The sequence below is a fragment of the Neltuma alba genome, unplaced genomic scaffold (genome assembly GCF_004799145.2).
Source record: "Neltuma alba isolate B1F8T4 unplaced genomic scaffold, ASM479914v2 tig00010380_pilon, whole genome shotgun sequence".
NCBI classification, from domain to species: Eukaryota; Viridiplantae; Streptophyta; class Magnoliopsida; order Fabales; family Fabaceae; genus Neltuma; species Neltuma alba.
Window position 1 is genome coordinate 115514 of NW_021635284.1, and position 23131 is coordinate 138644.

General features: G+C 35.6%; 1 protein-coding gene and 1 long non-coding RNA gene across 2 annotated transcripts; one reads left to right on the forward strand and one right to left on the reverse strand.

Moving 5' to 3' along the window:
* The first annotated feature begins 4589 nt into the window (after nucleotides 1-4589).
* Nucleotides 4590-6680, forward strand: LOC114756283 (uncharacterized). The gene is made up of 2 exons (XR_003741435.1): nucleotides 4590-4680; nucleotides 6370-6680. It is a non-coding gene; the product is annotated as an uncharacterized LOC114756283 (long non-coding RNA).
* Nucleotides 6681-14903: 8223 nt separating this feature from the next.
* On the reverse strand, nucleotides 14904-22712 carry LOC114756268 (protein FAR1-RELATED SEQUENCE 5-like). The gene is made up of 4 exons (XM_028945193.1): nucleotides 22640-22712; nucleotides 20291-21024; nucleotides 19608-19671; nucleotides 14904-15133 (listed from the first exon to the last, which is right to left on the reverse strand). Exons 1-4 carry the CDS (start codon nucleotides 22710-22712, stop codon nucleotides 14904-14906), a joined length of 1101 nt encoding a protein of 366 aa, XP_028801026.1.
* Nucleotides 22713-23131: the final 419 nt, after the last annotated feature.

Sequence of the window (23131 nt, forward strand, 5' to 3'; positions counted from 1 at the left end):
AGGCGAAATTCAACCCCCATCAGAAAGTAGGGGTGCTGATCAAGGTGCATGGCACCTAACAGGTCATGGGAACTTTACTGTGCAGTCTACTTACAAGCTACTAGCAAGGGATGATTGGGATGAAAGGAACGCTCGATGGAAGTTAGCTTGGAAATGGCCAGGGGCACAACGAGTGCGTACCTTCCTCTGGCTTGCACTGAACGAGAAGCTGTTCACGAACAAGGAGCGTTTTCGGAGACATATGACTTCCTCTCCCTTTTGTGGCTTATGTAGGGGAGAAACAAAAGATCTTGATCATGTCCTTAGGCGATGCCCGCTGGCTACGTCTTGTTGGAAGCTCATAATACCTCTGCACCTCCAAGAGCAGTTCTTCGGGGGCCCTTTTGATCACTCGTTCCAAGCCCACTTAAAACTTAGTGATTCGAGCTCACCTTGGTGCATCACCTTTGGGCTGTTATGTTGGAGACTCTGGGATGCGAGGAACAGACGTTTGTTTTGCCAAGAAGATACTAAAGCGCATAGGCTAGTTAACGAAGTCCTTTCCCTGAGCGAGCACACGGCCAAAGCCAACGTAGGACTAGAGATGATGATTTCGCTTTAAGCGCCTCTCGCTTTTTTGCTGCGTGAAACTTTGTCTGTATTTTTCTGTTGTTTTTAGTTTCTCTCTCCTGTACCTTTTCGCATCATTAATAATACTCCCTTTTCATTCAAAAAAAGGCATCTTGTGTTGTTAGATCCACGGTTGGCTACTGTGTTAATTTCTTAAAATGTCTTCTGTCTGGGTTGCAAAATAATTATTGGAAAATTTTTGTTGGAACAAGAATGTGTGAATTGTAAACGAAAACTTTTAAATATCAACTTAGTAACTTTTAACCCTATAACAATGGGTCTTGCTATGATTAAATCTCACTTCTAGAAAGAAAAATTTTTTATACCGTCTAATTTACACCCTTTATTATGGCAAACAGGCAAAGGAGTAAAAAATGTGATTGGTGACATTTTTGTAAATATTGATAGATTTTCAAACTAGTTTCGTGTACAGCTGGTTTAAAATATATTTTTTATACTGGTTATTTGTACAATAGGGCGCATTAAAATTTTTTTTAAAAAAATAATGTTTATAAGCTTTTAAATTGGTTCTGTGACAACCGTTCTTTTAAAGATTAACCATGATAGAAAAGAAGAAACCTTAAAATTATAAAATCACTATCATGGTTAAAAGAAATAAACTTATATTACAAGTAATATCAATCATTAACTTGGACCTTAAACTTTTAAAGTCCAGAAATATCATTCAACCACTAGCCCAAACCAAACTCATACTTTCAAACATACGAACTAATAAATCATTTTAATATAAACTATGGAATCTATTAGCCAAAAGTCAACACTGTAAAAGAGTATTACATACAGAGTCTTAACAGTATCTGGCTTTCTAAATTGCCTTTGCATGTGAGATAGTAGTGATTAAAAGTATTAAATTACAACATTAGAGTATATGAGTCCTATGTGGCAATATATAATAAATCAGCACATAAAACAAAAGCAGGAAGGCTATACAAGTTATAACAGTATACTATGCTTCCGAAACCTTTCCTAATGGACCATCACCTAAGCTATCACCTGAAAATAGTAAAAACCATGGGGTGAGACAAAAACCTTAGTAACCAATTTTCCAACTCATCATACATATTAACATGTACTCGTGAGGTGTCAAGTGGCATAGTTTTAAATTCTGAGGAATATAATACCTATTTGTCATCACGATTGAAATCACTCATAAGCATGTTTTACGTAAATCGAGACAAAACTCTTCTCACATACTTATCTCGTATTCCATAAGTTACAATTGAAAAGCTGTTTATAAGCTATTTCAAATGGACCCATAGATATATTCGTAGAAATATAATTTCAATCATCCAAACCCTCACTATAGGGGCTAATACATAAGCCACATAAGTCTATCCTTCATTATGGGGGATCAATCAGACATATAAGCCTATCACTCACTCTAGGAGACGAATAAGAAGCTACAAATACCTATCCCTCACTACGGGGGATGAAGGAAGCCAACCAATATACACCAATAGCGGCCTTACCACGTGGTAGAACATGATTTAACTCAAAATCTAAATAACAACTAATCATTCACAATATAACAAGAAATGTCTCAATCTTTTCTCAGTATAATTCATAAGATATAAATCATATATTTTTCTAAACTTATCAATCACAAATCAAAAAATTTCACAAGACAATTTTCATAGCTCAAAAGGTATAACATTTTTATCAAGTTCCAAATAATATATCATTATTCTAAAATAGCAAAATATTCACAAACAATATATTAGCATATATAACAAGTGAAAAGTGGTTACCTCTCGTCAAAGCAATAAAAAGGATTACTGATAAAGCCTAAATTTTATATATTTTATCCCATATTAATTTAGGATTTAAATAATAATTTTGAGCTTAATTGGATTTTTATGCATTATTGAATTAATCGGTTGATTTTTGGATTTTTCATAAAAATTGAGATTTTGGATTAAAAATATAAATATTTTGTGATTTCCTTTTTTTTGACTTGGAATTAATTTTTTTCTATTTGTTTAGAAACAAGTCTCATATTTTTAGAAAGATTATTTTTAGAAAGTTTTGCAATTTCTGGCTTAACTTTTGTGCATATCTAATATTTAATTTTTGATTATTTTTGGATATAATCTATATTAATGGATGCACTTAAATTCTTGTAGGAAAACAAAGAGCATATAGGAAATCCAATGGTACAAGATTGTTTCTTGGGATTTAAGAGGACACTGAGGGACGCTAAGAAAGGGGACCACTAAGAGAATCTGGACTCCTAAGAGGACTAGCTTGAGGCTATAACTTGAGTTAAATTATGTAAGAACTTAAAGTTTACTTGTTGAATAGATCGTTTCGTTGGTAAAATAGATATACGTATACACTAATATTACATTGTCATATTAGAGTTAGAGCTTAAATTTGGATTTCATTAATTATAATAGGACATTGATTGAGCAATTAATAGAATTAAAGACTTATTTTTGAATTGATGAGAAAGCTTTTACAAATACTGTGTCAATCATAAACCAGCACTTATATTTATTAAGAACATTTATGAGATGGGGTAAATTGAATGTTAAAAAATACAGAAGGATAACTAATCATTGCTCCCATTTTATCCTTGAAACCCAACAATAGTGTGTTTATATTAATTTCTAAGTTTAAAATTATTTTTCTACACTCTTAATATTTTTGTCCCTTAAATTAGGTGAAAGCGTAATAATTAATAATTGATGTGATAAGTTTTCATAGAGATAATACTTCACTCACCACTTTATTATTTACCATGAACTATGCACTTGCCTTACCAACAATGCTTGACTATCAAATAAGAAAATATCATTTCAAACCATTCCTAAACAGTTTCTTAGTGTTCTTAGTGTCAATAGCCTACTAAATTCAGGCTTAAGCTTCTAACCTTAAAATTAGGGATGTGACAATTTGATCACGTATCGAGCTCATTAGGAATGTGACTGAATCTTTTAAAAGTAGATTTGTCAATTGTAATTTATAAAATATGAGGTAAGTATGAGGAAAAAAAATTGTACCAACTTATATAAAAATACTTATAAATATTCATCACAAGTAAATCTAAACATGCCCTTCTTTTTTGGCCAAAAAATGATTTTCTAAAGCAATAGTTGCCCAATTCTTTGGACTCCATAAGCTTCCGAGACACATTTTTATCATGATATTAAAAATCATACCGATCATTAAACCAATCAAAATATTAGCTTAAGGGTCAATAGTCAAATCATGGTTGAACTATGATAAATTAATAGTAATTAAACTATTGCATTTTTAATTCCAAATTAATTATTTGAGATCAAAATAGAAAGATCACATATGAGGACCACTAAAATGGAGTATTAATATATAATCATTGGTCTCATATTATAATACTCCGAATTTTCTAATTGAGCAAAAACAAAAAAAATTATGAAAATTATTTAAAGCCTAAGTAAAATGGAAAAAATTATAGAATATGAATTGTGAGGGGTTATAAATTTTATGGAAAAGTTTATTTCTCAAAAAATGATGTAAATAATTTTTTAAACTTAATTTTGAGAGTTAAAAGAAACTATTTTCTTAAAAATTCAAGTAAAATAGTTAGATGTTTATATTTGAACTAAAAAATTTAGGATAACTATTTTATGAGGTAAAGTAGCTAAGTGAGGCATAAAATCTTTAAAGTGAATTAAGGATTAATTTTTTGGAACTAAGGACTATTTTAAAAAAAAATTCAAGAAAAAAAGTTTGAAGTTACATTTTGATCCAAAAATTTTAAAAGAATTATTTTATGGTCTAAAAAAGCTAGTGAAGGGAGGAAAGTTATTAAAACTATCAATGATTAAATTCTGGAATTATTTCATTATTGTAAGCAAATGGTAAGCAAGGCACATATTGGTAATTTCATTTTCTCTCACCCGCTAAATCCATCTGATTCACTCTTTCCCTTCCCACTTTCATTTCTGTGCGACGCTGACAGAAAAGCGGGAGAGCTGAGAGAGTTGGAAGGAGAGGAAGAAGAACAAAGAAGGCGAAGAGGTTGAGTGGGAGCCGATTACTTACATGCGAGGTTGGATTTGGATCAAGGTAAGCCTTCTAATCATCCTCCTATCATTCTTCTTCCATTCAATGCATTTTGGAAGAGATTATGATGGTTTAAATTTCTGGGTCATGGATGAAAGTTAGTATCTAGCTGGAATAAAGGTAGTAAAGTGGAGATAGAGGCTTGATTTAGTAAGCTATGGGGTTGCGTGGGCTCCCCCCCCCCCCCCCCCGGGGCAGGGGGGCCGGGGTTCATGGCTGTGCCGAAACAGAGCTTGTGCTTTCTGGTTTATGGGGTATCCATCAGGTTCAGTGGGAGAGAAGTTTTAAGAATCAAGTTGCTGAAATTTTAAAGGGAAGAAGGAAGTTACACACACACACACACATGTATGCATGCACTTAGTGTGTAGTGTTGGTGTGAATGGCGTTAGATATATAGAAATGAGGAAGAAAGGAAACTATTGCACGTTCTTCAAAATTTAATTGCTAATTGAAACTAGAAGGACTAGGAAAAAATTAATGTTTGAAGCTTTGAAAAGAAACAAAAATTCATATAGATTAGAATAGTAGGTTGAGTTTAATGATATATTACATAGTAATAAAGTGTTCAAGTCTATAAAAGTAGTGGCAGCAGTAATGGGAAGCTTTAGAGATTACAATGATAATTTGAGAAAGCTATATGAAGGAAGGAAGATAAATGCTTATTGGTTTTGAGGTTTTGTGATTTTTAAGAGGGAAATGTTTACTGTTATAGTGTTTAGGAATGAAAGCATAATTATCTACCCACTCAAAGTGGTAGAAGTCCATTTATAGTATTTAGTAACATTAGGATCATAATATAACAATTTTCACTACTTTCTCGATTCGGCCAAACCGTTTTAGAAGAGATTGAAATTGCTTTGGTTTATTTTGCTTTCTCCAATGGATGTATAAGATGAAATTGTGCTGGGTAGTGACAAAAGAATTTATAAATTGGAGATAAGGGTACGGGAGCAAAGCTAAAAATTAGATTGATGAAATTGCCTCGTCATTGATTATGCCAAGGTAATTATATGTATATATATAATATCGGATTTGATATTTGCTTAAGCCCATTAAAGATGCAAACAAGAAAGGATTCTGGAGAAGGTAAATTGGAGGAAAGGTCAGTAGGTAATATAACTCTTTCTCTCATATGCTTATGTAATAATTCTGCATGTCTGGTTGTGCTCCAATGCCCATATTCTTTAATGAATATATGGTAGTTTTGATCACAAGAATTGTGTGCTTGATTATGAATGGTGATTTTGATTGCCAAAGTTATGTGCTCAATTGCGAATGGTGGATTTGATTATGGGAGCATTCTGCTTGATTATGAATGGTGGTTTTGATTATGGGGAGTGTATGCTCGATTATGAATGATAGTTTTGATTACAAGAGTTGTGTGATCTCAATTATGAATGGTGATAGCTTGCAATTTGTGTGAATACTGAAATTGTGTGTTTCCTGAAATTCGTATTCGGTGTGAATAGGAGCACTTTGTTCTCTCAAACTTGTATTCTGTGTGAATACTAAAACTGTGTGATTCATGATGAACTGTATATACTGTGTGAATCTTGCTGGATATATTTAATATGCTAAATACTTATTATATGGCTTATTTTGCATGCTTTGTGAACTTGTATATGTGTATAATAGACTGTTGTTACTACTATGATTCTTAGAATCTCACCCCTTTCCTTCCATGACATACAGCAAAAGAAAGTGGCTTTAAAGGCAAGAGTGTGGTGATTGTGGGAAATTGAGAAGGTTGGATGGCGAACTGATTGGTACGGCTGGTCATCAATTTATGCTTTGTAGTTTGAACTTATAATTTTTGATTAGCCAAAAATGGCTACCACTCAATGCATATAAATATGTAGATATGTAATTATATGAATCTATGGAATGTAAATTCCTCTATAAAGAGGAAGTTATGGTTCTTGAAATTGACAAATGAGTGCCATCTGCTTTGATGGCCAGGTGGGGGAAGATTAGTAGTGTTATCAACTTACTATACTATCAAACAAAGTAGTTAAGAGCAAGTGCATATATCGTGCTCGTAAACAAATGAATAATGAATAACGATTGTGGTGATAGGTAAATCAATCAGTTAGCTAAGAAAGACTTTATTATTGTTAAAGACAGGCTTTCGTAATAACTATGTTAGATTAGGTGAAAAGGGTTAAATTGGGTGTTTGAAACATTGAACACGTATTTTCGAAATAGTTTTAAAAAGTCTTAAATTATTCAGAAAATCCCATTCTTTATACAGATCGAACCTTGTGTATGAGATATGTTTACATGAAAATTTATGGAAGAGTGTTATATTCTCAGGATTAAACCTGACTTGGTGGTTCAAAGTTATTGTAAATGGACTCAGGTGGCATAGAAAATATAAGGTGTTACACATTTTATCTTTGAAATTCAAGAGTAATTTGTTCTTATTAATTTCTAAGTTGACATGTGGTTTTCTTCACTCTTAATATATGTGGCCTCAAATTAGGTGAAAGCATTATAATCATTACTTGATATAACAAATTGTCGTAAAAATGATGTTTTTCTCATCACTATTATTTATCATGAACATACACTTGCATTACCAATAATGCTTAACCATCCAGATAAGAAAATATCATTTCAAACCATTCCTAGACAAACATGGCCTACTAAATTCAGACTTGAGCTTCTAGCCTGAAAAATCAAAATTAGTGATAAGACAGGACCGCACTTCTTTTTTGGAGGGGGGAAAAAAAGATTTGCTTCAAAGCAATAATTTCCGATTCTACAAACTTCATAAGGTTCCTAGCCACATTTTTTATTGAACCATTAAAGACCATATCAGTGATTAAACCAATCAAAATATTCATGGTCAATAGTAAAATTATGGTTGAACTATGATTAAACTAATAGTAATTAAACTATTGTATTTTTAATTCCAAAGTAATTATTTGAGATGAAAAATAGAGAGATCACATAGGAGGACCACTAAAATATAGGATTGATGCAAAAGTCAAACAAAATGATGAGCTAATTACGTTGGAGATCCTAAGTCCTTTCTTGACATTAAATTTCCTAATCAAATTACCATATTGCTTATTATTTAAAATTGCACTAGGGATCATGACTAAAAACTTTAATCATGACTAATGGCGAATGACACGTGGATTATCAGCAAAAGGAGGCAGAGATTATGGGTTTTCGAAGGCTGTGAAGGGCAACTATTTGCCTGTTCTTCTTCGCAGATGAAACATCCCCAAAAGGCAAGTTAATTAGAAATATGTAAAGACGACCTTTTCCTTACAAGGAAGAGAAAGACCCATATTTCACCTATCTTATGCTAATATTAACATAAACTAAGCATTGTTCTTCACAGCCATCTTCTCACTGACAAGGCAACTTTTGCCCCCGCTGCTGCCTGCTGACTCCAACTGAGACAGATACCACTCTTGAACTTGTTACTCCAGTGACTTGGAATAGTCGTAGTCATTTAGTTGCCAAGGATTTGACAAATTATTCACTGATTTTTTTCCTTAGTCGTTTAAGCTTCTAATTCATTGATAAATTTTTCTGTAAGTGGACCATTTTCTGTGACATTTTGTGAGATTTCTGCAACCCACGCAATGACAATTGATGGGTGCTTAATTAGACGCCAAAGACTATTGAATCAAGTTGAAGCATTTTTTTTTCTTGCTCAAATTCTGACACGTGTTTCTGCATCTGTGATTTTCTCAAATTTCTCTGCCCCACATGACTTGAATGGAAGTTCCTAGTGAAAGTTCAGTAGTCACAGGAAAAATAATATTAAAGAAAAGAAAAGGAACAAGGAAAGGAAAAAAACTATTAGCCAAAAAAGGAATTTCGGTTACTATCATCCTTCCTTTCAAAAGAAAAAAGTGTTCTTGTCTCTTTTTTTTTTTTCCTTATTAATATTTAAAGAGGTGAAAACCCATTAATATCTCAGAATCTTAAATTCCAAAATTAAAAAAATAAATTAAAAGGTCAACACTAAATCATTAATTAAATGATTGATCGTCATTAATAAACTAATTAAAACTAAGCTACTGAATTATGGGCCACCCATCATAGTTTTTTTTGTTGTTGATAAAACTGGAAACAAAAATACTAGATAAAACTCAGTCCCCTGGGTCAGAGGTCCTGATACGAGACACTGAGTCCAAGTGAAGAAGAAGCAGAGCCGTGCTTCCTCCAAGGGCTCTCTTGGCGAGGGTGTCTGCTACCGTGTTTTGCTTACGTTGGATATAGCAAAGCTCCACTCTCCAATCACGTTTAATCATCTCCAAAGCTTCCCTAGGCAACATGAAGTCTCCATGCAAATCTGGGGGTTCATTATGCAGCAGATTCAGAGCTTCCTTTGAGTCGCTTCGAAGGAGAATATTCCTAAAGCCATTGTCCCAAGCTCTTTTGAGACCCATTAGACATGCCCATAGCTCAGCAGTTAGTGCATCCCCTGCTTCAAGTTTCAGTTGAAATCCTCCGATGATATTTCTATTGGAATCCTTAATGATACCACCGCAAGCCGCAACCATACTGAGCCAGGAAAAGGCTCCGTCAACTTCAACCCAGCTGTTGAACTCCATTTCTGGGGGTGTGTGGGCGTTCATTGGCGTCGTATTTGGGGACAGAGTGGTTCCATTAAGCTTCCTTTGGGTTGCAGTGGTGCTGTTCAGGATTGCCGACGCTCTCGCGTAAATACTTGTGGCAGCCGAGGTTGTGTTATGATGGAGACAATCATTGCGATCTTGCCATATCAGCCAGCAAATGACCACGAAGAGCCCTTTCCAGTAGCATGTCTCTTTACTTACTGGTTTTGACATGTTGAGCTGAAGCCAGTTGGAGAGATTAGTCGAGAAGAAGCGAGTACGAAATGAGGGAGCAATAAGCGCCTCCCAAACGTTCCTGACAGTACTGCAGTCCGAAGGGCGTGAAGGCTATCCTCCAAGTTTAAGTTGCATCTCTCACACATGCCCGAAGGGTGTATGCTGCGTCTGAACTTCATATGGTTTGTTATTGTTAGAAATAATATTTTAGTTGTATATTAGCTGGCATATTTGAATCAAGTTGTTTCAGTTGTAACCGTCAGATTAGTTAGCGTAGTAACACGTGTACAAGCCTGATGGCTATATAAAGCTGTAATTTACACATTAATAAATCATCACATTCAGATTCTTTATATGGTATCCAGAGCCACAGAACGATCCATGGCTTCTCCGTCTTCGCTTCCAATCGTTTCTTCCTCTGATTCAGTTGTTGCCTTCTCTCATTCCATTTCGGTCAAGCTTGATGATTCCAACTTTCTCATCCGGCGGCAACAAGTTCTTAGTGCGGTGAAAGGATATGCTCTCGAATCATTTCTTGATTCATCAATTGCTCCGCCTGAGCAATTTGAACTTCATGATGATCAGTGTGTTGCATTTACCTTTGAATATACAAGGTGGATGCGTCAGGATCAACTTCTCATGTCCTGGCTGCTTTCTTCCATGTCTGATTCGGTCCTCACTCGTACTATTGGATGTGAGACTACTGCTCAGATTTGGGATAGAATCAGCATCTTTTTTGCTTCACAGACCAAAGCTAAGGTGAAGCAGCTCAAAACGACTCTGAAGAATACGAAGAAAGAGAATTCGTCTATGAATGAATATCTCTTAAAGGTTAAGGCTAGCATTGATGCTGTAGCTGCAATCAGCTCGTCGGTGTCTCTTTCTGATCAATTGGAGTTCATCTTCGATGGTCTCTCTGAGGATTATGATCCTTTCATAACCTCAATCTCCACCAGGCTGGAGCCCTACACTGTAGCTGAAATCGAAGCACTACTCATGGCACAAGAGGCTCGCATTGAAAAGAATCGCCGCTCTGTACTGGCGGTCTCTCCTATTATGGCAAATATTGCTCAAAACCGTGCTCCTTAACAAAGTCGTGGTGGTCGTAATCGCGGTCGACGAGGAGGAAGGCATGGTGGTCGTGGCAATAACAACAACTCTACTAAGTCAAAGGTGATCTGTCAGCTTTGTGGCAAGACAGGGCACATTGTTTCTTCGTGCTAGTACAGGTTTGATGAATCTTTCCAAGGTCTTTCTATTTCTGATTCGTCTTCTTCCACGGTACCTGCTAAACAGTCTGCTCTCATTGCTACTTCTGACACTGTTGCTGATCCATCCTGGTATTTTGACTCTGGAGCAACGAGTCATCTTACTCATGATCCGACTTCTCTAGCTGAATCTTCAAAGTATACTGGACCGGAGCAAGTCCACGTTGGTGATGGTCCAGGTTTGGCTATCAAATCTGTTGGCACCTTTGTTATTTCCAATACTTCTCCTTCTCTTAAACTGAATAACATTCTTCATGTGCCACGAATCATTAAGAATTTAATTTCTGTCTACAAGTTCTGTTATGATAACAAAGTCTCGGTTGAATTTGATGAACGACAGTGTCGCGTCAGGGATCCTAAAACTAACCGAATTCCCTATCAGTGCAATGTCAGAAATGGGATGTACCCTGCGTTGGACCTCAAGTTCAAGCCTCATTCTGAAGCTTGTTTCTCTGCTGTAGTTTCAAATACAAGCTGTTCTATTGACGCTTCTTGTAATTCCTTTCTGCTTTGGCACAATAGACTTGGACATCCGTCCTCCTTGGTTGTTTCCTCTGTTATGAAGAATTGTAAAGTGCCTCTCAATAAGATTGCTACTTCTGATTTCTGTAGAGCTTGTATACTTGGGAAATCACATAAGCAACCCTTTCCCTATTCCGATACTGTGTATGCTGCACATTTTGATATGATATATTCTGATATTTGGGGACTTTCCCCTGTTAAAACTCGTGATGGTTATCTCTACTATATTCATTTTACTGATGCTCGAACCAGATATACATGGATCTATCCTCTGAAACTTAAATCAGATGCCTTTGCTGTGTTTCAGCAATTTGTTGCCTTTGTTTCAACTCAATTTAATACTACCATTAAGATTTTTCAATCAGATGGTGGTGGTAAATATCATCGGTTCACCAAATTTCTTACTGATCGTGGCACAATCCATAGACAAAGCTGTCCTCATGTTCATGAGCAGAATGGTGCCGCTGAGCGCAAACACCGACATATTACTGAAGTTGGTCTTACGCTACTGGCTCAAGCTTCTCTGCCTCTCTCTTACTAGTATGATGCTTTTGGAATGGCAGTATCTCTTATTAATATTCTTCCCTCTTCAGTTCTTCAAGGGAAAACGCCCTATAAAACTTTATATTCCAGGGCACCTGATTATAGCAGACTTAGAGCCTTTGGTTGCTCTTGTTTTCCATTAACTCAACCATATAATCTTCACAAGTTTGACTATAAGTCTTCTGATTGTGTTTACCTTGGACCTAGTTCTACACATAAAGGCTACAAGTGCCTATCATCTTCTAGCAGAATTTATATTGCTCGGGATGTTGTTTTTAATGAAACCTCTTTTCCCTACCCTAGTCTTTTTCTCACAAATACCAAATCTATTGTTTCTTCACCTACTACCTTTACTTCTGTTGCCCCATGCATTGTTCCTGTACACTTACCTACCTCTCCACCCTTAACTTCACGTCATACTCTTTCACAGCAGTCTTCACCTCAACCTCAACCTTCATCAACCTTTACTACACCTCAATCTTCAGCTTCCACACTACCTTCACCTTCTCCTCATCCTAGTCCTTCCCAACCTCTATCTCAGTCTCCCTCCTCACCATCTTCTTCTTCCCAGTCTTCTCCTTCTCCACCTCCTAAATCTTCTCATCCCATGATCACACGATCAAAAACTGGAAACTTAAAACCCAGAGTTTTTGCTGCTACTGTTACTTCTGAACCAGATTCTATCTCTGCTGCCCTTCAATCTTCCCATTGGCGAACAGCAATGGAAGAAGAGTTCACTGCTCTACAAAGAAATAAGACTTGGTCACTTGTACCTTTACCTGCTGGGCGACAAGCTATAGGATGTAAATGGGTCTTCAGAACCAAAGTCAATCCTGTCAATTCTTCTCTCAAGTATAAAGCACGTCTGGTTGCTAAAGGATTTCATCAGTAAGAAGGGTATGACTTTCATGAAACCTTTAGTCCAGTTATTCGACCTATCACTATTCGTATAGTGTTAAGTATTGCATTGTCTCAAAATTGACACATTCATCAAATTGATGTGAATAATGCATTCTTAAATGGCTATTTGAAGGAGGAAGTATATATGGTTCAGCCTCCAGGCTTTGAAAGCAGAGATAAAACTTTGGTTTGCAAGTTAAATAAGGCTCTTTATGGTCTTAAACAAGCTCCAAGGGCTTGGTTTGAAAGGCTTGGTAGTGCTCTTATGAAATATGGTTTTCAAGCTAGTAGATGTGATCCATCACTTTTCATTCGCTCTACTTCCAGTGAATTATTATTTGTTCTGGTCTATGTTGATGACATTATTATCACTGGTTCTTCTAAGACCAATATTATGACTCTTATTGCTAATTTGGATCATGAGTTCTCACTCAAGGATCTTGGCCCGTTGAGTTTTTTTCTGGGTATAGAAGTTAAGAGGTATAAAGATGGCTCTCTTCACTTGGTTCAGACCAAGTACCTTAAAGATATTCTGTCTCGAGCTGGTATGGTCAATGAGAAAGGAGTAGTTACTCCTATGATAGTGGGTCTCAAGCTTTTCAAACACGGATCAGATGTTATGATTAATCCATAGCTTTATCGATCTATTGTAGGAGCTCTTCAGTATGCAACGATCACTAGACCAGAAATAAGTTTTGCAGTCAACAAGGTATGCCAGTTTATGCAGAATCCACTCATAAGCCACTGGAAAGCAGTGAAACGTATCCTACGGTACATAGCAGGTACATTAACTCATGGCATAGTTCTTCGGCCTTGCACCAGTCGAGTGATTACAGCATATTGTGATGCTGACTGGGCCTCTGATTGTAATGGTAGATGCAGTACTACAGGGTTTTGTATCTATTTTGGTACTAATCTAGTTGTCTGGTCATCTAAGAAGCAGGCTACCGTGGCACGATCAAGTACAGAGGCCGAATATAGAAGTATGGCCTCCACTGTTACTGAAGTATTATGGATAAAGTCTCTACTTCAAGAGTTACGTGCTGCACTTTCTGGACCTGCACGAGTGCTGTGTGATAATCTCAGTACTGTAATGATGACAGCAAATCCAATCTTGCACGCTCGGACAAAACATATTGAGTTAGATCTTCATTTTGTAAGGGAGAAAGCAATAAAGAAAGAATTTATTGTGCAGCATATTCCTAGCCAAGATCAAGTTGCAGACGGGATGACAAAGGCTCTGTCTCAAAGCACATTCCTAGATTTTAAAAGATATCTATGTATATCAGATGATTCAAATGATATATCAAGTAGCTCAAAGGGGTAGTTTGAATTGAGGGAAGATGTTAGAAATAATATTTTAGCTGTATATTAGCTGGCATATTTGAATCAAGTTGTTTCAGTTGTAACCGTCAGATTAGTTAGTGTAGTAACACGTGTATAAGCCTGATGGCTATATAAAGCTGTAATTTACACATTAACAAATCATCACATTCAGATTCTTTATAGTTATAAGACGGTCACGCATCATTAACCAAGCGAAACTCCTGCAACGTTGTCGGATTTTGAGTTTCCAAATGCTCAACCATCCAAGTGGGTGGGTCACGCTGTTCTGGTCTAGAGAATGATAGGCCGACTTGATTGTGAAGGAGCCGTGCTTTTCCCATTTCCATCTCACCCTGGTGTTACCGTCTCTATCCTGGACTTGCTGGATACCGTCTTCAACCTGTTTCCAATTTCGTTTGATGCCATTCCATGTGTTTGACCCCGGTTTGGAGATGTTGATCTTTGGCAGGAGGTCATCACCACAATCATACTTAGCTCTAATGACCCGAGTCAAAAGAGAACTTCGATTATTGACTAAGCCCCAACCAAGCTTCATCCTGAATGCCCGGTTTTGCTGTTTCAAGTGTTTCATTCAGAGACCCCCATGTTTCATTGCATACCTTATCCCAAGCTATGAGGTGCATCCTTTTTTTTCTTTCGTGGACCCCCAAAGGAAGTTGCGTGCTTGCTTCTCAATATCATTACACGTAGAGATAGGAATATTGGCGGTTTACATGGTGTAGGAGGGCATTGTAGCGACTACTGATTTGATAAGAGTGCCTCTGCCCGCCAATGAAATCTGAGTCGCATTCCAAGAGTTTAACCTGGTACGGACTTTGTCAAGGACAAACTAGTGGGTTTCTGAGGTGACTCTTTCATGATGTAACGGGACACTTAGGTACTTCCCAAGGTTGACAGTGCGAGAGAAACCGAAGGCTCCACTCAGTTGGGTGGCTCTTGTGTGATTAACATTGCGCGAGAAGAAGACTTTTGTTTTACTTAGGTTGACTCTTTGTCCTGAGGCGTCACAGAATTTGCTGAGGCGGCTGTTTATCACCTCCACTTGCTCCATGCTTGCTTCTGCAAACAACATCAAATCATGAGCAAAAAATAAATGAGAGATTGGGGGCCGTTCTTACCAAGTTTTATTGGTTTCCAACGTTTGGCATCCACCTCCACTTGTATGGAGTGTGCTAGTTTCTCCATGCGTATGATAAATAGATATGGCGAAAGGGGGTGGCCTTGCTCAGGGGTAAAGTTGTTAGCCTTCCTTCCTTCCCACATAATATTTGCATTGAGGAGGAGGAAATACAAGCTTTAATGATGTCTGTCACTCTCTTGGGGAATTGTAGTTCATTTAGGCATTCCGTAACAAAATCCCATCTAACCCAGTCGTACGCCTTCTCCAGATCAATTTTGAGGGCAATAAAGCCCCGCTTCTTATGCATGCTTCTCATGGAGTGTATAATTTCCTGGGCTACAATAATGTTCTCTGAGCTAGTACGGCCTGGGACAAAGCTACATTGATTCGGTGAGATGACTTGCGAGAGGAAACATTTAATTCTATTAGATATAATCTTGGTAATGGTTTTGTAAATTGCATTGCATAGGCTAATAGGTTGAAAATCATTTGTAAATTCGAGAGACTCCCTTTTCGGAATAAGGACGAGGTAAGTGTGGTTGATCTTTTCAATGTTAGCAAGCTCTTCAAAAGCGTCCTTAACAGTGTTGAAGACTGACACTCCTATGGTATCTCATTGGCTTTTGAAGAAGAGAGCGTTAAGACCATCCAGACCTGGAGATTTAAGCGCCCCATACTAAATATAGCTCTTTTAACTTCCTCATTAGATATCGATCGAGATAGATCCTCCAAGCCTGTCCTTCTTAACCGAGGATAGGAATAGCCGCTATGCAGAGGAGAGAGGCCGTGATTATCCCGCTTGAAGAGATTAACGAAGTAGTTTGTAGCCAGGTTCTTGATTTGTGGCGTGTCATCGATCCATTCCTGTTGCTCATTTTTTATGGCAAGGATTCTATTTCTACATTGTCTCCCATTGACCCGCGCATAGTTGATCAAAGTAAAAGTAAACCATCAAAGTTTTTTGTGTGCGTGTCTGTTGCCAAGTAGTACTCTAATCTTTACTACAACCTTCAAATAACTAATTTATAGATAATAAACAATCAATTATCAATTATCAATCATCAACATCAATATCAATATCAATATATCTACAAAAGTAGAACAGTTAGCAGTCCAACTAGTGGCACGTGTCCAATTGCACTAAATAATAATAATAATAATAATAATAATAATAATAATAATAATAATAATAATAATAATAATAATACAGTTAGAAATTTGACATGTGCAACTGAAATATTAGTAGACTTACATTTTGTTAGAGAACAAAATATTAGTAGATTATTACTAACTACTAAATTATTGCTAAATATAAATTATTATTATTATTATTATTATTATTATTATTATTATTATTATTATTATGTAGTTAGAAATTTGAAATGTGCAAGTGAAATATTAGCAGACCCACATTCGGTTATAGATGACCAAAAATTAGTAGATTATTATGATATAATAATAATAATAGCAATCTAAAGATTGGATATACCCTAATTGAAGACATGGAAGCAAAATATTGACAAATAGTAATAAACATTTTAAGCTATTGAACAGGCCCAACTTAATTTGAAACAGTCAAATTTTTGTTTCATATTATTATTAAAATAAATAATTATTATAGTTAATATCAACCAATCATCAATCATCAATATCAATATATCTATAAAATTAAACCAGTCAGCAGTCCAACTAGTGACACGCGTTCGCATTCAGTGCTCAGCACACTGCTGAGCATCAAGTGCTCATCAGTGGAATAGCGTTGTTTATGTAAATGAAGATGACGTCATAATCTACATGATAAGGATTGGCCCATTTCACTCTCTGTTTCTCATCTTTATCCCTCTTTCTCATTCCTCTTTCTTCATTCCCCTCTCTGTCTCTCCCTCTCAAAGCATTCAACTGTTGAGCATCGATTGTGAACGCTACCGAATGTGAAAGTGAAGATTCATCCCTTCTTTGTGAAGACAGTGCACGGCGGCTTCTTCCTAATGGATTATCATTTTTGTGATTTCGTGAGACTACAATTCGCTCTTTCATTTCTTGCATCACTTGTGTTTGCTCTGAGTGAATAATCAACTCTGATTTCTATTACTTTTCATATCTTCGTCTGAGTTTTTAGATCCTCCACTTCGCTTTCCGTTTAATATTCCTTTCAATTAATGAAAGCTGAATGCCAACAATTGGCTCTTCAGCAACTATGACCGCTTATTCGACTTCCTTCATAGATTTGTTAAAGATGACTATGGGTATGATGGATTTGTGTGACAAGATAATTCTGAATTGATTCTCAGTTTTGGTTTGATTCTATTTCATGTTATGTAGGTTGAAACCTCAAAATTTTTTTTATTAAGGGAGGCTTAATAGGATTAGTTGTTGGGATTCTTGAACTGTCTATTGAAGCAAGTTGGCATCATGAGGTGAGGAGATAAATGAAACAACCCTTTTTATAGATGCCAACCCTTTTTTTTGTTCTTTCATCTGATTTTGTTGTTTTGAGATTGCAGTTTGGACTCCTTCCCCGATAAAGTAACTCTAAAATCTCTTATAGTTAATAAAAGGTGCTAGGAGTAGGAAAAATGATAATTTTAGCAAAGTTAACAGTGAGAATAACTAAGCAGAAATAATGAGTTTATATTGAAGAAGCAGTAAGCAACTTCATAAATGTAATCTGAGAGAGGAAGAGAAATGATCAAAATGATGCTAAAGAGAAGAGAGAAAATTTCCTATGTACAATTTGGCTAATCATACTAAAATCAAGATTTTGTGTTTTGTTGCCCCTTTTCCCCAATTTATATCAAATAGACAATAGATATTAAATGGTGTAGGGGCTGAATAGTATCATCTCAATGTGCGTATAACTGTTTTGCATTTATCCACTAATGTTATTAGGCATCACTTTGATTTGTTTTGGTGATTCACTTATTTTAATTTATCTGAATTATAGCCAGCAAATAACCATCATGATGGGGCTAATGAACTGATTGACTAAAGGTATATGGTTTATGAATGATTACTTATAAAAATAATGAGCCACGAACAAAGTTGCAATATGTGTTCTCATGGCTTATGCCCTTCATTTTCCTCTATATATATAGGGGAAGAATTTGACAAGAAAAGGTTCCATTATAGCCACTCCACTAGTAACTCCTATATCATAGCTAAAGAGAAGACCTCCCATAACAGCCACAAAGCAAGTGAGTAACACAAAAACTGTGACTTTTCCCTCATAATCTGGCACTATTTTTTTTTTTTTTGCCTTTTGCTTACTCTGTGATCAATGAGCCTTGTTTGTTATGTATATGACTTGAAACAAAGACAAAATATATAGCCTTTTCCGCATGTAATCATGGAGTTGCCTGAAAAGGTCTTTTCCTTTCCTGTCTTTATCTATTGTCAGACTGCTTTGGTTTTCCTTTATTGTGAATTAGAATCTTTGACTGTTATTAGGGAGCTATTCAATATGTTGATGCCAACTGCTTTTGCTCTTCCAGGGCCCAAAGAATTTGTAGCTCTCTGGAGTTGCCTTGGTCATTGGCGAGTGAGTTTCATTTTAATCCTTCAACTATTTGCTTCAGATAAATTATTGTGTTCTTGTGTTGTTACCTTGAGTTATTTGTTATTAACTGTTTTTGTTGTGGTGGTGGTGTATGGACATGGACTAAATTGTTTATTTGTAAATCTCAATATAAAGTATACAATCTACATTCACCTTTGACTAGCCTCCATCTAAGAGCATCCAAGCCTAAGTTTACTGAATGTTGTCCGCTTTCCTTCCAACTTGTGTAATCTAATTAGCATTTATCATCATAAGGCAATATGGTAGCATGTTAATAGCCACAGTTCATGTCTATAGTCACATCAGAAGTGAGTAATGTGCAGGCTTTCAACAATGCTCTATAAGTGAACAACTAAATCTCTATGTGAAATATAAATTACTTTTATCATTGTGTATTTAAAGGCAAACAAAAAATGTTACAGGGGTAGATGATTGTTGTGAAGTTAAGCAATTTGCTTTAAAATGGATATACATATAGTTGTACATTGACCAAAAAATACAGCTGCAAGAATGAAAATTGTCCAATGAAGGATGGAAATTGATTTGCTATGTAATAGTTGCAGGGGTAGATGATTGTTGTGAAGTGGAGCAATGAAAGTGTCATCCTACAAAAATCATTCCATGCTCCAGGGGTGAACATAAACAGCATACAAAAAAATGTCCAAGAAGCTATGTAATGTTGGTGCATCCAACAGAAAGTAGCCAGCAAAATCTATCTTGTATGAAAAAGTAACTAGTTAGGTTTATATCATGTGATGGATGAGACAATCTTTGTATTTAGCAAGGAGATGTACTGGTGATTTAAATTGTATACAAAAATATTGAAATGAATAAAAGAATATTCTTCCTTTGACTACTTTGTGAATAATTTGCAGCAATGTCTATGACTTCAAGTGATGGGTTTTCTTTTTCTTCAGCTGCCTAGATTTCCAAATGTCAATGATTATGAGTTAATGGTATGATAACTACATTTAATTATTAGTAGTAACTAATTTATCGATTCTTATGATTAATAAACTTGTAAACGACAATGGTTGGGATGTGGGGAAAAACAGATTGAGTTGAAGATGATGGGTATGACAATGTTGAATCTTGCATTTGTGTAGGTTCTGTTAAAATTGTTATAGCCTGAGATGGCAAAGTCTCATGTGTTGGTGCATCTTTGTTTTTTCAATCTTTTCTTCTTTTCCTTGATGCTGAAGCCTCTTGAATGCCCTATAGAAAAAAAATATAAAACCAGTAACAATTTTTTCTTTTGTATAAATGTAAATTAAATAAAATTAATTACCTCTTGCTCTCTTGTAAGTCGTTTGTTAATCATTAATTTTTTTTCCTCCCAACCTTTCCATCACCGCTTTCTTTTTTTTCCTTCTCTCTTTTTGAATCCCTTAAGAATATTTTCTGACCCTCTCATTGGTGCTCTACTTAGGTTAAGAACATCTTCATTATTGTTCGGAATTTTATTTTCTATCTCAATGATGTATTTGTCAACAAACTCAAAACTTTCATGAGTCTTAGCCGCATTTGTTGCCAATCTTACCATCTTATACATTAAGTGTCTAATTCTTCTTGTGATTTCAAGTTTAGGATCTCTTTGTATCTCACTCCCCCTAACATCATACACAACACCACTCCTTGCTTCCCTGGTCCATCGCTTAATAATGTATTGCTCAGGCATAATTCTCACATCATTTGACTCATACACCTTCAATGCATGACAACACAATATCTTAGTGGTCTTAAACATTCCACAAGTGCAAGATATTTCATGTGTATTAGGTTTAAACTCAATTCTCCATTCCCCTTCTTCATCAATCATGTGGGCAATGTATATGTATAATGGTCCCTTTTCATCATGTTGAGTTAACATCACAGAGAATTGGAGATCCCATTGTGCTTGGAACAGGTCAAATGCACTGGGGGTATAAGTTAGCACAAGTTGACGCAATATAGGCATACTCTGATTGACCATCCTAGGAATTTTTTGCCAGGAATCAAACTCAAGTTTCAATTCCTTGTCTCGCTTCTCTGAAACAACTTTGTCAAAAGTGGTAAAGAATTCATTGATATCTAAATTTGGAGTTGTGCATCTTTTTACATCAGCATTCACACTTTCATTAAGCTGTATACTTCTCATGCCTAGCGTGCAAGCATTCTTTACATAGCACCAAGCCAATTTCTCCTTGATATTATACATGGAAGTCAACCATGGATTGTTGTGGACATCATAAGAATATATTAATTGGCTCCATGCTTCTTCAAACTTTTCTTCCTCTGAAATTTTAGACATGCATTTACAGAAGTCGGTCAAAAAATGTGACCCATCTTTCATTAAATTTCCAAGGTGTTTAATACCATTTTGCTTTAAATGCCAAGTGCATAAACAATGCTTTGTATCAGGAAGAATTTCACTCAAAGCTCTTGCCATTGCTTGATCTTGATTTGTAAACACAGTTTTAGGCTTTTTCTACATATGAGCTTCCAGGAAAGTTTCTAATAGCCACTTGAAAGACACAGTGGTCTCGTCATACAACAATGCTGCACCAAAAATGACTACACTTCTGTAATGATTAAAGCCAGAAAATATTGCAAGAGGTCGATGATCATGGTTTGTACAATATGTTGTATCTAGAGATAAAACCTCACCAAAAAGTGCATAATCTATCAACATTCTAGCATATGCCCAAAACACATTAGTAATTTCTTCTTCTGTGTCCACCTGATATTTATGGAAGAGTGCAGGATTCACTGCAAGCTGCTTTTGAAAATATTCAAACAGACATCTTACCTCTTCGTATTTCATACTTTTTTGCCTTCTAGATTGCAAATAGTTTTGCGACAACTTGAGTATATCCAAGATTTGCTTTGCCCCCGGCATATGTACTCATTAAATCAAATGTAGCCTTTTGTTAAAGTCCAGACTTTCTTGCTAGCTCAATTCCATAAGCATCAACTTCTGATAAGTTTCTTTGAGATGCTAACAAGTGTACAGTTTCTTGTGTGTGAAGGGGATGATTATGCTCTTCATCAAATTTAGTAATTTTATGGCTCTGATAAACAATAGATACTATCATTTTTGCCTTATAGTTAGTCCTTGTTTCTGCTCGGTACTTAGAAGAATATGTCTCCTGTTTACCTTCTTTTCGAATACCCTCTTTGGAACACACATATTTATATGTAATAAGTGAACCATCTTTTCTACTTTTTGTACCATTATACTTTCTAGCCCCAAAACAGTTCTTTTAGCATAATCTCGCCAAAATTTCCATGCTTCGTCCCAGCTTCCAAACTCTTTTCCTATTTTCGGTTTCAATTCATCCTCCATTGTAAAGTTCCTGTACACAACAAAATCCTTATATATTTAAAACATATCAGAACTTCTTTTTTTTTTTTTAAATAAATAGAAAAACTAAAATAATAATTTCATTTTTTCACATTGAACTCTAAATATCATATATACACAAACACACATATGCATCAAAATGGATTGTTAGTGTATTAATCCATACGGTTCAACATATCTGACAAATTCCTCCTCGGTGGACCACATAAATGGAATGTTCTACTTAAAAAAAAATGAATGTGTTTGTGAATTAAAATTGCACTAAATAAAAAACAATTCACAAGATTTTTTATGAACTGGGAAAAAAAACTTCACCTCTTTTGTCAGAATAAACTTCAACTCCAAATTAGTTTTCCCATATATATATATATATATATATTGTAATTAGACACCCAGAGCTTTTTGGCATATTCCAACATTCCAAATGGATGCTCTGTTTCGGTGAGCACATGCATGGTGGTCCCTTCAATATATATATATATATATATATAAAATATCAGATTTGGTTTTACTTTTTAGGCAAGATTCAATAGGAAAAAAAATTACCCGTTACTTCTTTCTTCCCCGAGTCCAACGTCTCTTCCTTCTCCCTCTTTAAGTCGAGCTTCCAGTAGTCCATCTTTGTTTTCTTTTTTTGGTACAGTAATAATATACTAATATTTTGTTTTCTAACCGAACATGGGTCTGCTAATATTTTGCCTGCACATTTCAAATTTCAAATTTTATATTTTTTAAATTACTAAATTATTACTAAATATAAATAATTATTATTACTATACAGTTTGAAATTTGAAATGTGAAAGCAAAATAGTAGCAGACCCACATTCGGTTAGAGATAACAAAATATCAGTAGATTATTATGATATTATAACAACAACAACAACAATCTAAAGATTGGATATGCCCTAATTGAAGACATGAAACTAGAGGTGGGAATCAGGATCGGCCCTTCAGGGTTGGCGGGCTTAAAAGGACCGGCTCTCCAGGGTCGAAATTTCAAAAATACCTCAATTTGCTAGGCCCAGCCTTTAAACTAAC

Bases quoted from the DNA above. Each gene is read 5' to 3' on its own strand.
- LOC114756268 (XM_028945193.1), bottom strand. From the start codon at position 22,712: ATGGACTACTGGAAGCTCGACTTAAAGAGGGAGAAGGAAGAGACGTTG. The intron at 21,025-22,639 runs GTAATTTTTTTT...CTAAAATTTCAG, and splicing joins GGGGAAGAAAGAAGTAACGG to AGGAAGAAAAGTTTGAAGAA. The intron at 19,672-20,290 runs GTAAGATTGGCA...TTGGAAATCTAG, and splicing joins GACACTTAATGTATAAGATG to GCAGCTGAAGAAAAAGAAAA.